We start from the raw sequence: 18,330 nt of genomic DNA, 5'->3' as shown, positions 1-18,330 counted from the left end.
AAATTTTATTTTTTTCTAAATATGTGATTGTGTGTGTGTGTGTGTGTGTGTGTGTGTGTGTGTATATATTAGTAAATTAATTAAATTCTTAATTTAAGTAAATATGTTTTAGAACAATTAGCTTTAATACAATTGACAATGTGAAAGTGACATTTTTAAGTTGTGAAATATTTCATTTTAATTTTGTTGTCTTGACAAGTCTAGTAAATATTAATATTTATATCTATACACAATATACTTCAAATAATTTTAATACATAATTTTTATACATTAATAATAATTATTATTATTATATGCATTTAATTATGTGTGCGTGTGTGTGTGTGCAATGTTTTAGTAAATTGGAAATACTTATGCATAAATATGCACATAAATATGTATATTATATATTTATATACAAAATTTAAAAGTGAATGTTTATACATAAATATATATTTTTGATAATAAATATTATATTATACTTAAATTAATATAACAAATAACATCAATACTTTTTAAAGACATAAATACTAAAATATTATGTGTGTGTGTAATTATGTCTACAAGTTAAAAACTTTCCAGATAATATTTTGACAATAATATTAATAATTCACTTGTTTAATTTAGGAAAATATTATGTTATTATAAATATATATATATATATACAGCAAATACAGGCATCTATATATGCACCATAAAGTTTGAAAACCTCTGGCCTAGGTAATGTCAATAAACAGGAAGTTTGTTTCAAATTTTGATAAAAGATTATGATAGATTAAAAAAACATTTTTATCTATCATCTACATTCTCAACTTTTCTAAATCTGACAGTTTAATACAATTTAGACAAACTATAGATCAAACAGAAGACAGCAAACGAGACATGAAAACATCCAAGATATTAAAAAAAAAACTCCTTTCCCTTGCTATTAAAAACAAATGCTATCCCTGTGAAATAAACCTTGTCTGCCTGCGCTTAATGTCACAGTGAGTTACATAAGCTCTAAAGTGGCCTAGTCAGGGAAAAAGGCGGCACACAAACGATCTGTCAAGACTTTGCAGTGGGCTACACGTCAACAGGACCGAATGGGAGGAGGGGGCCAGTATTGTAAAAGAGCGCAAGGACACCCCAGTCCCTTTTATGAAGACCTGACATTGTTCACAGTCTCTGGAGACGGGTGACGGACAGCTGCATCACTGTGGAGACCAAAGAGCCAGCCAGCAGTGACGTCAACCGAATCTCCCTGATTTAATAATTACATAACATGAGCTGTAGAAATTAGTCATCACAGCTATGAAAAAAAAATGTTTAAGCCAGCTTATTAAAGGGGTCATACGTGAAACTTGCTAATTAGCACATTATTAGGAAAGGCGATTTGCAAAGATTCGCTAAAAAAACCTTACACTCACTTCTTCTGTAGGTGAACCTGGATCACGAATGATTCGTGCGAACATAGACGCATTTATGTAGATCGGGGGCGCATTCCCTTCAAAAACAAACATAATCCACTGCGTCTTCAGCAGCTCAGATGTCGGGAGTAAACGACGACTGCTATGTTCATTATAACATCCAACAACAAAACACTTCAGTCGCTTAGGAGTCATTCTTGTTTACATCTGCTCCAGCGGTGTAACAATGGCGGACTGATGACGGCTCAGTCAGGGCGGGTCTAAGGTAAGACACCAGTCCAGTCTGTGCTGAAACTCTACTGTCAATCAAACTATCGTGGGAGGGGCCTGTCTGTGTGACGTCACACAGACAGGCATCTGAGATCGGCTCGATTTGAGAAAGGGGTAAAGATTTTAGTAGATTAACAAAAAACCACTGGGTGGATTTTTATCATTATAGGGTGGTTGTGTACACACACTGCCAACACATTTCAGTTCAAACAACTTGTAAAAGTGCATGTAGCATTATATGACCCCTTTAAAGGCCAACCGAGCTGGTGTTCCCAGCTTGGGAACTCAGACTGGTTTGAACCACCTTAGGCTGATTTTTCTTTTTGAGGCAAACCTACTTGTTTCTTCTCTTTTCACCTCTTTCTTCTTTCTGTTTCCCTCTTTGGCCTCCTAAGCGAGGCGGCCGCTTCGTTCTCAGACGGCTCAGTTCTCTGCCTAGCAAAACTCTGATACTCTGAATCAGAGGGGAGCATTTAGGCTTGACCTTGTCGGCACTGCTGTCGTGCCAGGTGAGCAACATGAACCCGTTCCCTGATGTGTAGGAGCTTTGTGCTGACTGCCATCTGCATGTCAATGCCAAATATCCCCTTTGAAACTGGCAAATGGCTTCGTTTGCCCTTATAATCCTGTAAAGTGGCTGACAAAGTGCATGGATGTTTTTTTCACCAAGCCACAACAAATACAGTTTTATCGAAGGTTTATTCAGAAAGGTGAGTTTTATTTGCACACATGCATAAAAATGAATTCCCGTATCACATGGCAAAGGATTCTTTGGATTGGCATGACACACTACTGAATAAACGGCGACCATAGAAACAATTTAACAGCTTAACAATATGGCCTGGCTTCATGTGTCTTTGACTTCCGCTATACCAATGAAAGCAGTACTCATGGCCACGTTGCCATGGCACATATCCACTATGAAATGAGAGCCACTGATTTCTGTCTGAAGTTTACGTCATCATGAAACCTAATTTTATTTATTTTTCATTTCCACACTAAATAAGTGTTTCTTTTTATTTTCCTTGAACTGCTAAACCAGGTCTAGTTTCTTCCACTGTTGTGATGATGAGAGAGACATTAAAAGAAATAGCAGTTCAAATATTTGTATAATATGAGTTTTAAAAGCAGATCATACTGGGGCTTATTTATTTATTTATTTTACTTGCATATGTTTTCAAAGTTTTAACTGATTATAATTTTTTATACCGTTGCAAGATTTAAGCATGCAAAATTCTAGATTTCGTGCAATTTAGAGTAAAGACTAATTAAGAAATAAAATGAAATGAAATAATCAATACATTTAAAATATTGGTCATCATAGTAATTGTTAGCTGTATTAGAGATGTTTATTTTTACAGAATAAAATAATTATTGGTAATATCAAATTTGTAAGTTCTGTATGAGCATCACAATTATTAATATCTCTCAATACAGCTAATAATTAAGGGAGAAAATCCTAAAATAGGGAGAAAAAAGGAAAACCCATTTATTTCATTTTAATTATTATTACCATATTAGTTATCAGCCAGTATTAGAGATTTTTGAATTTATTGATATTGGTTGACACTGGATATTTAATCGTTCATGTTCCTATCTTCTATTTTGCCATAATTTAATGCTCAAAGTTAATCTTTAAAAACAATAGTAATATAATAAATCTCTTATATATACACAGTGGTGGCCAAAATTATTAGAACACCTGGACAGACCTGAAAATATTGACCTATTTTTGCCTCCAAAACATGATTTCATTTCATAATGTTCATGAAACATGCAGATGGTTGCTCTGAACAAAACAAATATCAGATGAAGTGAGTCGTACTGTTTTTATCCACGTTTAACTTTAATATTTGGTATGTCCACCTTTTGCAGCAATTACAGCAGCACATCTCTCTGGCATAGTGTCAATATATTTCCTCAAAACTTCTACACTAATGTTATCCCATGCCTTCTGCAACTCAAGCTAAAGGCTTTCCTTTGAATGTACAATAGATCTGTCCAGTTTATTTTCTAACTGGTAGTTCCGGCAATAGTTAGAAGAATGTTTAGTGTCATTGTCCTCTTGGAAAATAAATCCAGGCCCAATAAGACGACATCAATTTTCACCAAGTCACCTGTTCCTGAGGTTGAAATGGCAATGAAATTTCAGGCGTTTCACTCTATTGTTCTCTTTCAGTAATGGTTTCTTTGCTGCTATTCTGCCAATAAGTCCTTCTCCAAGTTTCCGATTCACAGTTCTTGAAGACACTGTTGCACTATTAGTCATTGTGGTGTTGATCTCGTCACGCAGTTCTCGTGAGGGCTTTCTTCGATACTTAAGACTGAGAATATTGAGATGCTTCACATGTCTGTCTGAAAGTTTTTTTGTACCTCTCCCTTTTCGGTTCTGGTGTGAATTGGTGGCATCATGGCGGTCTAAAGTGTACTTTACAGTGCTTGGATTGCATCTCACATCCTTGGCTATGTGTCGGTAAAGAGGACATGCCAACTAACATGAGGACAGGCCAGCCAACATGCCTAACCTGAACCCCATATGGAATCTATGGGATATTTTCAAGAGAAAGATGAGAAACAGTCGATCCAACAATACAGACGAGCTGAAGGCTCAATAGTGCCTCAGCAGTGTCACAGGCTGATCGCTTCCATTCACACCTCACTGATGCTGGAGTTTGTGCTAAAGGAGCCCCGAGTCCGACCAAGTATTGAGTGCATAAATCAACATACTTTAAAGAACTTGAACTTTTCTGTTTTGCAAATCCTTTTTTTGATTGATCTTAGGAAATATTCTAATACTTTGAGATACTGGATTTTTGACTTTCATGAGCTGTAAGCTCTAATCATCAAAATTAAAACAAAAAAAACTTTTTACATGTTTTACTTTACATGTAATAAATCTAGAATATATGAAAGCTTCACTTTTTGAAATAAGTTACAAAAAAAAAAAAAAGAGAACTTTTTCACGATATTCTAATTTTTTAGATGCACCTGTGTGTAGATAGATAGATAGATAGATAGATAGATAGATAGATAGAGCGGGTAAAATAAGTACTGAACACGTCACCATTTTTCCCAGTAAATATGTTTATAAAAGTGCTGTTGACATGAAATTTTCACCAGATGTCAGTAACAACCCAAGTAATCCATACATACAAAGAAAACAATACAAATAAGTTCAGAAATTAAGTTCTGTGTAATAAAGTGGAATGACACAGGGAAAAAGTATTGAACACGAAGAAAAGAAAAAAAAGTATTGAACACGTCACCATTTTTCTCAGTAAATATATTTCTAAAGGTGCTGTTGACATGACATTTTCATGACATTTTCACCAGATGTCGGTAACAACTCAAGTAATCCATACATACAAAGAAAACAAAAAGATGTTCAGAAATTATGTTATGTGTAATAAAATGGAATGACACAGGGAAAAAGTATTGAACACATGAAGAAAGGGAGGTGCAAAAAGGCATGGAAAGCCAAGACACCAGCAGAAATCTATCAGTAATTAGAAAGCTCTCTAGTCAGTGGAAATTAATATTAGCTGGTTCAGTCCCAACACCTACAGTACCAGGATGATGAAGATGAAACAAGGGTGGAAATTTAGCGAGACAATGATCCCAAACACACAGCCAAGGAAACTCTCAATTGGTTTCAGAGAAATAAAATAAAGCTGCTAGAATGACCCAGCCAATCACCTGACTTGAATCCAATAGAAAATCTATGGAAAGAACTGAAGATCAAGAGTTTATAGAAGAGGCCCACAAAACCTTCAAGATTTGAAGACTGTGGAAGAATGGGCCAAAATCACACCTGAGCAATGCATGCGACTAGTTTCTCCATACAGGAGGCGTCTTGAAGCTGTCATTACCAACAAATGTTTTTGTACAAAAAGCATTAAATACATTTTCAGTAGTTCAATACTTTTCCCCTGGGTCATTCCATTTTATTACACAGAACTTAATTTCTGAACTTATTTGTTTTGTTTTCTTTGTATGTATGGGTTACTTGGGTTGTTACCGACATCTGGTGAAAATTTCATGTCAACAGCACTTTTAGAAACGTATTTACTGGGAAAAATGGTGACGTGTTCAATACTTATTTTATCTGCTGTATATGAAGAGTTCATTTGCAAAAACAGATAACTCTGTTTTTAACAATTTTCAAAAATCATGTTTTTTCACTGTGCATTCCAATTAATCTCAATCAAACTGCAGATGGGTTATTGTGATTAGGTAAAAAAAATAAAAAACAGATAACTAACATAATAAAGCACAATAACCACATGATAACATAATAAAAAACATGATTTTTGAAAATTAAAAAATTAGTTATCTGTTTTTGCAAATAAACTCTTCATACATACATCTATATATATATATATATATATATAATTTTTAATTTACACAAATTGTTATATCAGTGCACTCACACGTCCACAGGCACTCGCAGCAGAATGGGCAGTACTGTGGCCTCCTCATTCATGTTCATGATACGAGACTCCAGCAGCAGGATGATGGTCAGGCCGGTGCGAAATACAGCCTGCAGACCTATAAAGAACATAAGAAACTGATCAAATAAGGTTCAAGAAACCTGTTTGAAAACAATAATTTTCTCTTCTGTTTAGTGACGCTAAAGGTGCATAAATGACACATTTCACCTCTAATAAGCAAGCATGGCAGCTTGACATTTGAGGCGTTATTATTCTAAGACAAACAGGATAAAGGGGTGTAATACCATGCAGCATGATAAGATCCCAAATGGCCAATACTGAGTCCCAGCACGGCAGCGAGGTGAAGAGAGTGAGAAACCACTGCATGATGAAATGTAGAGAAGACACCCCAAGAGTCTCCTACCATCAGAGACAACAACACACTCCTGTCAACATCTACAAACAGGTCATATTTCACACAAACAAACAAATCAATTAATAAATAAATATTTTAAGCTTGAAAGCTCCAGTCTCACACTGTAATTTAATGAAAAAGAGCGACTGGCACATTTTGATAAACTTCTTCATTTTTGTGTTCCACACTAGAAAGGAAGTCATTTAGGTTTGTTACATCATGATTGCGACTAAAAAGATTTTTAATTATGTTTTAGGTATGTCGCTGCACTTTGCCCTCTTTGTAAGTTAACAGCATCATATTTTCTCCTGTGCTGTGGTCTAATAGCTCAGCTTTTCAGACAGCTGCGCTGAGTCAACACACAACGAGAAGGAAATCCCTTAAGAGTTCACCAAGCTGCACAAATGCTCTGAGGGGGCGGACAGCCAAAACTATAAAAAACAGAAGAGCTCATTTGAAATCCCTCAGGAAAAGGTCTATAAGACACAGTGACAAATCTGTGAGGGGCGTTAAACGTGTGAGAGGCTTCTCAAGAGAAAGGCTGTGATCTGCATAAACTCTAGAGAACTGAGACATATTAACCACTGTGTGTAATGCAGCATGTGCCTGTTTTTATATTCAGACATTTTCTGAGTTGAGGCCAGAGTTTAAGACCTCTTCCTTAGTTTAGTAGGCCTTAGTTTTAGTTTTAGTTTTAGTCTTAGTATTGTTTTCTGATTACTTTTAAACAAACTTGTTTTGAACTTACCATTAAAATAATGGTAATGTAAATAATGGCTTAATGTACGAACCGCAGTGGGTTTGTGAGTTGATAAAGAAAAAGCTAATAATTAAATAAATCATAAAAATGTAAAATAAGTTATTTAAACTCTTGAAAGCTAAAAATTTTTATATTTTATTTATTTACATATAAACATATTTGTGACCATCAAATGACATTGAACTGTAAACCAAGGTTATTTTCGTAAACGAAAACTAAAACGATTGATGAAAAAACAATTTCGTAAACTGAAATAAAATAAAAATGACAAAATAATTGAAAAACTAAAACGAAACGAAACTAACAACAGTTATTGAAAAACTAAATGAAATAAAATAATAATTATCAAAAATAAATAATCGTTTTCGTAATCATTACATTCTCATCCCTTGGCGGAAAAATATATGAGCTGTGTGGCGCCGGCGGTTTAGGGAAATACCTGTAAATGGCATATCGCGCACGTGAGGTTATCTTATGGAGAGACGCAAAGCAGTTTAAAGCAGAGTCCTGCACGGGTCCTGTTTGGTAAACGTGCACCAGCAGTAGCTACTTAACAGAACACTCGACACGTTATTCGACAGCAGCACTAATTTAATTTTGTACCAGACCAGACCCATTTGACAAAGACTGCGAGTCGCGAACCGCACCTGCATTAAATCTATTACATCAGATAGGCAAAATTATTTATTTTCTCATGTAACACAAGCAATCAAACCAAAATTAGGCATTCAAAGTTGGTGCTTTGAAGAAAAACAGACACGCAGCGCAACGTAATAATTAACAGAAAAAAAGAGGAGAACGCGCATCCTTTCTGAAAATAATACAAAACTTTAGCATAGCATCTTGTGATCACTCTGCCAGGCTTTCGGACAAATGTGCATAGGCTAAATCACATCATAAACGCTTATAATTCTTAATAAATGAAAAGAACATTCAAATATGAGCCTTAATGCGATTGCCGTTATTATTGAATTTCACTAGTCCCAGTTATGATTTATGCGCACTGCGCAGTTGTTCACGGAAAAGTGAGCAAGACACGACAGTTACAATATTGTTAAAAAAAAGAAAAAAGACATCTAACCATCATAACCAAATTAGGCTACATGTATTGTCATAGTAAATATCTCAATACACATCATTAGATATGACATTAAGGAAAAAAAAGACGAGAACGCGCATCCTTTCTGAAAACAATACAAAACTTTAGCATAGCATCTTGTGATCACTCTGCCAGGCTTTCGGACAAATGTGCATAGGCTAAATCACATCATAAACGCTTATAATTCTTAATAAATGAAAAGAACATTCAAATATGAGCCTTAATGCGATTGCCGTTATTATTGAATTTCACTAGTCCCAGTTATGATTTATGCGCACTGCGCAGTTGTTCACGGAAAAGTGAGCAAGACACGACAGTTACAATATTGTTAAAAAAAAGAAAAAAGACATCTAACCATCATAACCAAATTAGGCTACATGTATTGTCATAGTAAATATCTCAATACACATCATTAGATATGACATTAAGCACAACTTGTGTAGATTTATTTAGTAAAAAGGCTTGACTGCTTCATTTTGGCGTATATTTGTATACTTTTACCATTTAATCAATCTCAGCATGCGTTAATTTTGTGTCGCTAGACATTTGCATCACTAAGGCTAAATTATGCCTAAGTCTTTCTTTGGCTGCGCTCTGGAAGTGATCTGTTAATTCTGCTAACCTTTAATTAAAACTGAAACTAAAACTGAAACTAAACTATATAAAAACTAAATAAAAATGTGTTCACAAAATAAAAACTAAACTAAAACTAACAACAATATTAATGAAACTAATAAAAACTAAACTGAATTGTATAGCAAATTTGAAAACGATATTAAAATAAAACTAATTAAATTCAAAACTATAATAACCTTGCTGTAAACATGTGAATGTGTTGTTAAATTATTGAAAAATAAAAATAAAAAAAGATATTTCAAGTAAATATTTCATGTCAGTACTTGATTTTTGGAATCGGATTACAAAATCCAGATTACATGTAATCAGTTACTACTCAGCTCTATATATAAATGTACATATATATAAAAAAGTTTAATAGAGGCCAATTTAATCTTAATTTCATGGGCAGAAAAATAATACGTAATAATATATTTATTAACATTTTTATTGAGTGATTTTTTATTATTTTTTAAATGTAATTTATTTTTTTAATTGAGTGAGATTTTTTAATTAAAAAAAAAAAATGTACACCATAATTCTCACCAAGTGCTGAAAGAGCAGAGGTTTCCTGTGCTTCAGGAGCTGATGAAAAACCAAAGCTTGATGCTGAATCCTAAAAATAAAATAAAATAAATTATTAAAATAGATAAAAAGTTGATTAACCAACCAATATGTAGCCTATTTTCAATTATTGGCATTTGCAAAAAATAAATAAATAAATACATAATATTAAAAAAATTTAACTGGCTGATGCGTGTTATATTTCCAAAATCTTCCAACAGCTCTGTCAACAGATGTTTTTAGTGTAACTTGAGTAAACCTTTGTAAAATAAGTGTTTATTTCTTTATTTTATAAACAGCTGAAGGTCTTACTTCTTCAGAGAAGAATCAATGAGCTCTGAGAGATATTTGGGATTCTCTAACAGAGCAACCAGAGCCCAGAAAGCCTCCTCCTCAGACAGGATCATCAGGAGCACAGCAGCTATATAGGACATCCCTGAGCAAAAAACAAACCTTGAGGCATCACATACTCCCATTATGACCTGAATGTCAAGGGCAAACTAACTAAATTAGCTCCACAGAAAACAATTCAAACAAAATTATGACTATGACATGCAATAGCAACAAGATAGCACTTGACTGCTCTCTTGAGACCGAACCTCAGTATATACTGAAGTTAAAAATGTGTGACAGAACCAGTAAAAGCACAGGTGCAAAGTTCACGAAGATTTCAGTAATGCCAGTGACCTCATTTGTGGAAGTACAGGCAGTTCATTACCTTGTACGTATCCAATCTGGGGATTATATCGGGCAAATGCGGTAAGAACTCGGAAAAGTTTGGCCTGGCCCTCAATAGCCTCCGGACGGTCCCCCATCAGAGTGCAATGGGTCGGAAATGACCTTCCTATATAGACAAATATGGAACTATCAGCTGAACTACCAAAACATCTCAAACATATATACAAAAAGTTCTAGAAAGATCACATAAAAAAAGTTAAAAAAAAAGATTGGTAATAACGTGCAGTAGTTATTAAATAGGAAGTATTTCAGGTTTTTGTAGCTCAAAAGATGGGTCCAGCAACACCAAGGATATAGATTTGATTCCCAGTGCCTTGGTGCACTTTGGCTTAAATTTTGGGCCAAATGCATTAATGTACAGTTCATGTGCAAGAATAGAGGGAAAGTGTTTATGCAGCGCCCCCATGTGGTTTTCAGAATATTGGCAAAGTTAAAAAAAATCTGCCATCTGAGCCAAATTACTGCTTTCACCTGAAAGTCCCATTCTTTTAAAAATGAGACAGTCACCCACAGATTTTAGCAGAAAGAAAAAAATTAACTTAATATACACATGCATTTTAATTATTAACATTTTATAAATTACTTAACACTGGACTTCAAGCAACTTGGGCTATGAGCTTCTCCAACCTTCCTCCAGACTCTAGGACCTTGGTTTCCAAATGAAATACAAAACTTGCTCTCATCTGAAAAGAGGACTTTGGACCACTGGGCAACAGTCCAGTTCTTCTTCTCCTTAGCCCAGGTAAGACGCCTCTGACGTTGTCTGTGGTTGAGATGCACCTGTATATATATATATATATATATATATATATATGGAATTATATATAGTTCTTTTGTACCTTCTCTTCAATAAAAACCCTAAAAAAAATAATGGTAATAAGCAAAAACTGCTTTTTATATTGATAATAACAAGAGCCATTATTAATAACCGAGTACCAAAATTTGATAACACTAAATGAGCATTTTATAATGATTATAGGTGACAATGATAGCAGGATAATGGCTGCTGAAAATTCAGCTTTGCCATCAGAGGAATAAATGACACTTATTAAAATAGAATACAGTTATTTTAAATGTTAATAATAATTCACAATATTACTGTTTTAACTGTATTTTTACCAAATAAATGCAGCCTTAGTAAACATAAAAGACTCATTATTAAACATTATTAAATACTAATCATTTCAATCTTTTATTATTCCAAACTTATTGCATTTGTTTAATTAATTCAAATAAAAAATATTCACGTTAATGTAAACAAAATAGTCCAAATGAATGTACGGAAGATATCATGCAATTTCAGTGGTCATCCAAAGGCACAACTCACGCAGGTCGAGGGCGATCTGTTTGAAGAGCGTCAGGTCAGCGCTGAGGAGATCTGATGCCTGTCCGCTGCTGATCTCATTCTCGGTGTCCACTAGAGAGTCTATAGTAGGGATGATACTGTACTCACTGACTCCAAGATCAACCAGAGGTTTACGGATCTCAGCCTGACATGCCTTAAGTAAACAATCAAAATGGGTTACTACAAAGGAAAACGAGTTTGCATAGTAATAAAAATACATATATTGATGGGGTTGCACCTCATAATCAAAAGAGCTGGCAGCTCTGAGACTGTCGATATTTAGGAGGCATTTCCAAACTCGTCCACGTATTGCTGGAGGAATACCAATACGAATAAACCTCTCGATCTGAAATTAGGAAAAAGGAAAGTGATAAAAATTACTAATACAAAAAAATATTATGCAAACCATTTTAAATGCAGTGCTGGGCAAAATGCCTCATTTAAAATTTGTCTCAGATTTTTAACTAATTAGTTGAAAGTGGGTTTGGACAAGTTCTGACAGGAAGTTATTTGAATAAATTCAACAAAGAATATAATTTGTCCAACACAAGTTTTGCTTTAAAACATAAGTCATTAATTCTGATGTGAAAAAATATTTTATAGTACATGTATTTCTCTAAAGACAAGAGATGAAAGATTACACTTAAAAAGTTAAAATATATACATTTCTGTGAATTTAAATGGATTCTCAATGGTTCTGAATGGTGCTCAACCCATAGTTATATAGAAACATGCACACCTGATTTCTGCAGATAAAACTGGATCCATTCCAGTAACTGAGAATTTCACACAGTTCCTTCACTTTAACTGGATTAGGCTGAGGATAACTGAGGAAACATAGTTAAAGTGTTACATGCCAACACATCACACAACATAGTGTTCATTCATGTGAACTCTGAGCTAGTATATTAGTATAAGTAACATCTACCTGTAGTCGTGACATCTGTGTTGGAGCTTCTTGTCTTTTTTCTTACTGAGAGCAAAGCCGAATTCATCAAAGCTTACCGAGCTGCTCCGCCGCGACGCGCTGCTCGCTCTCCTCAACATGATTCTCATACAATCAGTTTGATTCCATTCTGGACGCGCGTCCTTCCATCTGCGCACTGTACACTATAACCGACGCTTGAACTCAGCGCCAAGACCAACACAATGAAACTACTCTTCAAAATAAAAGTCTCGACACGTACCGAAAAGCTTTAAAATAAATTATATTAAATTTGACACTGAAAAATATCTTATTAAAATAACATACAATAAAATGTATGAATGAAATCTGAATCGACGACTTTCCTCTGCTGAACCCACAGAAATATTTACTTTTTTGTTTTTGAGTCTATTACATTCCACTGGGTGGCTGAGGCCCACTAAAGACAAAAAAATAAATCAAATTTCCTCAATGATTTAAATTCTATTACATTTATATAAATGAACAATAAAAATGCTTAATGATATAAGCAACATATTTCATCTGATAAATCAGGAGCATTATATGAACTGTGACAACCTCTCACTCAAAAATGTTCCATTTTATTCAACATTATGTAACATTTCGAACATTATAACAAGCTATGCTGTTATGATAAACATAATTACTTGGAAATATGGCACAATAGGTTTATACATAAAATAAATACATGTATAAATACATAAAGTGTGCCACATTTCTGAGTGATGTTATTTTAAACTGTACAATTAACTACATTGTTAAAATATGCTGTTATGATACCGCCTCAAACCAAGGCACCAGATGCTACTAAGGCATTGCACAATAACTACTATGCTGTAATGATATCTAAATAAAATTCTGTATGCAGTAATGATACTGTATATAAATAAACTATGCTGGAAATTCTGGGACCATGATGACAGGTGGCAAGGCATTTGGGGACTATCCAGGTGCTACCAAGGCTTTCCAGCTCCAGAAGACACTAAGACATGGAGGTATGGCCATCGTCATATCAGCTGAATGAAGATGAGGCAAATTCTGTGGCTTAAACCATGACTGGAGAAATATTTCATCCTTCAACTTTGACTGTTCTAAGCTGTAGGTCAGAAAATCCAGGAAAATTCCTACACTTGGCTCAGATGTTACTTTTCCCGCCTTTTCACTTAGTTCTGTTTTGTACGATTTAGAATCGAATAGACAGTTGGTCTTTTTTGTTGTGATAAATGCCATCTTGCCAGGCTCAAACCATTCGCCCCAACCTATCTCCAGCAGGTCCTTGTTTTTGGGATAGTGTCCACACACCTTTACGAACAGGAGCACTCCCAGTGACCATACGGTAGCAGGGTTCCCGTAGTACCTGCCCTCCTAGTCATACTCAGGAGAAAATACTCTGCTGTGCCTGAAGGAAAGACATTTTTTTTTATAAGTGAGCTTCAAAATAGTCGGATATGGTTTAATTCATCACTAGAATCCTAAACTACACATTTGATTAATAATACATACTCCAGAAGATGTCCTAGCCAGTATCCCTCATCAGATCCCCACATCCGAAGTCGATCAGCTTGACTTCAAGGGTTTTGGGATTGATCAAGAGGTTGTCCAGCTTGATGTCACGGTGAAACACTCCACAGCACATGTATGCGGAGTACGTTGCCTGCCACATGACCAGCCGCGCTACATCCTCATTGAGGGTACCAGCACAACGCTCAACATAATCAAACAAATCTTCACAAGGTGAGGGACATTCCAGGACCATGATGTATTGGTCAGGCTGGTCCTGCCAGTCCAGCAGCTCAATGACCTGAGGAACTTTAGGATCCTTATTAACCAGGAGTAACAGGCCGACCTCTAATGGAAGAGGTGCAGGATCACCAGGCTAGAAGAAAGATCATTTTTAGGATTGTTATTAGATGGAAGCGTTATACTAAATATGGATCCAGTCCAGTCTTGGATAAACTGTTTACAATTGAAATCTGTGAAAAAAGTAGTCTACTTACAATGTTGATGCAGACCATGTTCCTCGTCTTCTTTTGCCACCTGTTCAATAACAAAAAAATGGTTACAATTTCATTTTAGACATGTCAAGTGCACTAGATAGTGGACAAAACATACACCAAGAGGACTTGAAATGGACGGAGTGAGATAAAAGAATTTGCTAGCTAAATATTCAAGATAAAATCACGATACCTCAAGGCCATTCTCCAAGCGTTTCCCTTCATAGACAGCGCCAAATCCTCCCTCCCGAGCAATCGGCCGACTTTATTCCGGCTCAAAACGTTCCGATTATTTACAGGTTGACTGGAATGAGGCTCTTGAAGACCTCCGTCTGCTAAAGCACAGTTAATGTCCTGAAGAAGACTTTGCTCTAAAGTGGAAAATACCAAATGTTTCTTCAGTTAGGGCCATTTTTGATTAAGGTTAGGCTTATTCTCAACAAGCATATGTGATTTCTCTCCAGTATAATGGCACATCAGCCTGCTCCTGCACTTGCTGAGCCTGACCTTGACCTGGGCTGCTTTTCTGGTCAAAGAAAAACAAAGAGGATGCCTCCTTTACTCTATTGGTCCTCTTCTTCTTTCTTTCCAGCCCCTTGTCTTCCTCATCATCACTAACAGACTGAAGGTACTGTGCTGCTGCTGGATGTTAGGGTGTATTTTCATAGAGATTGTACACCTGAGCGCTGTGTGAACTGTTTTCTTTTCTGGCTGATGGTAGCAACTGTCCACTTGGTTTTATCTGTTTAAAAAATCAGTTCACAGTCTTAATCCAACTTAAATTGTTTTTGGATATCATGTGTGATATTTTTGCTTATGGTAATTCATGACACATTCTGATTTCCCCTAGAGTCCTTATTAATGGAAACCCATATTTAGGTGGAAATGCTGTAGAGTTCTTGATGCACAGAGCTGTAGATTTGACTGGTTTACTATCGGCACTTCTCTCATATGCTGGTGGAGTAGGTTGTTCCTGCACTTGCTGAGCCTGAAAAATTCAAGCCACTCCCCCCCCCCCTCTCTTTAATCTATTTTGTTTGATTCAGAATTACAACTGGTCTTCTTGGTTGTGATGGATGCCATCTTACCATCTGACAAGCCAGGCTCAGTCCAGATGTTGTATTAAATCATCTGCAGGTCATTGGTTTCTGGGAAGTGGCCACACACCATTACAAACAGGAACACTCCCAGTGACCATAATGGTTCTTATTGCTGTCAATGCTGAAAACTGTTTTTACTGCTTAATATTTTGTGGAAACCATGATATATTTGTTTAATGAATAAGAATTTCTTAAGAACAGCATTTATTTGAATTTAGGGTTTTTTTTTACTAAATTTAATATATTTGCTATAATTTTTGGTGATTCAGTACACCCTTCTAAATGATATTAATTCCTTTTGCATTAAAATTCTTTTACAATTAACCTAAAATAATCTTAATTACTCCAAACTTCTGACAGCCAGTGTATGTGAAGAAATAATCATATAAACACACATGCTAGTGTTCTCACATGATCTCATTTCTTTGCATGTATAAAGTTATTATTGCAAAAATAAATATAAGTGTTTAGCATTTTTAATCCAATAGTACCAAAAACTAGTGGTTGATTTATTCAGTTAATTCATTCCTCTGGAAATGGAAGGTCAAGTCAAGTGCATTGAATTCTTGAATAAAACATTCAAAGCAGTGTGCTAGTTGTATACCATTCGTTTTGGAAAGTTTCCTTTACTGCACATAAAATTATTATTTCAATCCACTCAGTGCAGAATACATTCTGCAAGCACAAAATACAGGAAAATGCAGTACAGAACAGAACATCAAAACAAATAGCTGATCAAAAACAAGCACTTTCTTCTGAACAGGCAGGAGAGGGCCGGTGGCCTTCAGTACCTGACAAAAAGGTAAACCGCTTTCAATACACAAAATTCAATGGTTTCGCCACTTAAAAGTGACAATGAAGAGTGACCTAAATGTTTTTACAGGAATTTGGTGCACTATTTTTAAAGGAATAACCTTCTGTTGCAGGAACAGTGGGATTCCTGGAGTCACACAATAGATTCCTCAAGGTCCTGTTCACTCTGTGAATCTGAGCCAACAGTAGGGTGGGGGTGTCTGGAAACACCTGATGCATAGAAAATACATTTAAACACAAAGTAGGTATAAAAAAAACAAGTTGATACACAAAACTCACTTTTTTCATCTCTCCTTTGTTGAATTTGTCTTGCACTTCCATGTAATTATCTAGGTTGGAACATAACTTCTCTCGCACCTGCTCTAAAGCCTGCAATCCCATCCACAGAAGATCCTTTTCCCTCTCCAAGTCCTTCAGCTTCTTCACCTGCAAATAAAACTCATGCTCTTACATTTTAAAAAGTTAAAGTTTTTGCATGATTATCAGCGACAATATTGGTGTTTGTTTCCATAGCTGCCTCAAAAAAAAAAAGTTTTCACAATTGCATTGTGTAGAGTAAACAAAATAAAAATAGATCACAGTGTGTGTGTTAAGTAGCTGTGAACTTTGAATATTCCCCTCAGAGCTAGACAGGAATGTCGTGACGAACTGTGATAGTTGACATCTGTGAATGAGAATAGTTGGTTTGAAAGAAATACTTGTGCAAATTTTACTCTAGTTTTAAAATTAGAGATTACAAACTTAATATACCATTTAAACTGCGGTACATACATGACTGAATTTATGCTTGTCACCCTTTCTAAACAATGTGAATGCGTTTAGTTCATCTAACAACATTCAGTTACAGTATATCTGAATCACTTCAACTAAAAGAAACAAAACACACTACAAATAAGCAAACAAGAAAAAACAAACTAACCCAGAGGAAGAAACGCAATGCATCCAGACTGGTAGGATTGTTCCTGAGAGGGACAATGACCACGGTGTAAGATGCCATTGGAGTTGCTAAGGAAAGCAAAGCTTTATATTTCAGGAGACAAGAAGAGAAGCAGGGACAAAGAAAGAGAGAATAGAATAACAGAGGCTGATGTTTTGCTGAAACCCCACCCTAGTGACAGATACACCTATGCGTACAGCTACTAATAAAGAATGACAGAAACCTTCACAAATGCAAACAGTAAAACTGTATTAAAATCACTTTCCACATTGAACAAATGTAAACTGGCATTTAACAATAACACATAAAACACTTTTCAAGTTGCATCACAGAACAACCTCTTAAACATTCAAATGTCAATACAAAACAATGTAAAAACAGCTCAAACCTGTTAAATGATGAGATCTTTAGGTAATTAAATGTAACAGTTCAACATTCAATCTTTTAGATATTTTAAATGATTTTAACTTTAACAACGAATATTTTATCCTTCATTATCAGCCGTCCACCCATTATTTGTCCTTCTCTCTGTATGTGGCGTTCTCCTCATTGAGTGGGTATGGTGTGAGGTCCAGGGTGAGCAGGCGGCTAAACATGCACTCATCAAACTGTGACCACAAGCAGCAAAAAAAAAAAAAAAAGCATGACAAATGAGACAATTAAGATCTAAATAAAATGAATCAAAAACGACCCCTTTAGACTTTTAAATAAACTTGCTAAACAGATTTTGTAAACATTACAATAAAATATTATTTTTGTCCAATGCGTTGTGATTGGCCGAATACCTCAAGCGTGAGACAAATGTTACGCCCCTCACATACTGTTGATGCCGTGTCGGGGCCGGAGCGACGAGACAAAACCATTAAAACCCATTACAAACGAGGCATTTGTTGCATCCAGTGGGGACATAATTACT

The 18,330-nt window shown here is 35.3% G+C and overlaps 3 protein-coding genes across 3 annotated transcripts in view; all 3 read right to left on the bottom strand.

Moving 5' to 3' along the window:
* Positions 1-12,760, bottom strand: part of LOC107686635 (TBC1 domain family member 10B-like) — a 45,634-nt gene extending 32,874 nt beyond the window's left edge. The window contains exons 1-9 of the mRNA XM_016483699.1: positions 12,553-12,760; positions 12,364-12,451; positions 11,863-11,970; positions 11,607-11,778; positions 10,260-10,385; positions 9,854-9,977; positions 9,524-9,593; positions 6,394-6,508; positions 6,089-6,206 (exon numbers count right to left, since the gene is read on the bottom strand). Of these exons, the coding sequence (XP_016339185.1) occupies positions 6,089-6,206; positions 6,394-6,508; positions 9,524-9,593; positions 9,854-9,977; positions 10,260-10,385; positions 11,607-11,778; positions 11,863-11,970; positions 12,364-12,451; positions 12,553-12,680 (1,049 nt within the window). The 5' untranslated portion in view covers positions 12,681-12,760. The remainder of the gene's footprint in view (positions 1-6,088; positions 6,207-6,393; positions 6,509-9,523; positions 9,594-9,853; positions 9,978-10,259; positions 10,386-11,606; positions 11,779-11,862; positions 11,971-12,363; positions 12,452-12,552) is intronic.
* Positions 12,761-16,399: 3,639 nt separating this feature from the next.
* Positions 16,400-17,474, bottom strand: LOC107686676 (suppressor APC domain-containing protein 1-like). Its single transcript, XM_016483760.1, has 4 exons — positions 17,397-17,474; positions 16,757-16,903; positions 16,579-16,687; positions 16,400-16,455 (listed from the first exon to the last, which is right to left on the bottom strand). Exons 1-4 carry the CDS (start codon positions 17,472-17,474, stop codon positions 16,400-16,402), a joined length of 390 nt encoding a protein of 129 aa, XP_016339246.1.
* A 446-nt stretch (positions 17,475-17,920) lies between these two features.
* Positions 17,921-18,330, bottom strand: part of smc1b (structural maintenance of chromosomes 1B) — a 17,373-nt gene continuing 16,963 nt past the window's right edge. Inside the window, exon 25 of the mRNA XM_016483696.1 lies at positions 17,921-18,022. Coding sequence (XP_016339182.1) covers positions 17,927-18,022 — 96 coding nt within the window. The 3' untranslated portion in view covers positions 17,921-17,926. The remainder of the gene's footprint in view (positions 18,023-18,330) is intronic.

Source organism: Sinocyclocheilus anshuiensis, unplaced genomic scaffold (assembly GCF_001515605.1).
Source record: "Sinocyclocheilus anshuiensis isolate Anshui unplaced genomic scaffold, SAMN03320099.WGS_v1.1 scaffold1102, whole genome shotgun sequence".
Classification (NCBI taxonomy): domain Eukaryota; kingdom Metazoa; phylum Chordata; class Actinopteri; order Cypriniformes; family Cyprinidae; genus Sinocyclocheilus; species Sinocyclocheilus anshuiensis.
The sequence above is the reverse complement of the archived record's forward strand: the minus strand, read 5'-3'. Positions and strand labels throughout refer to the sequence as shown.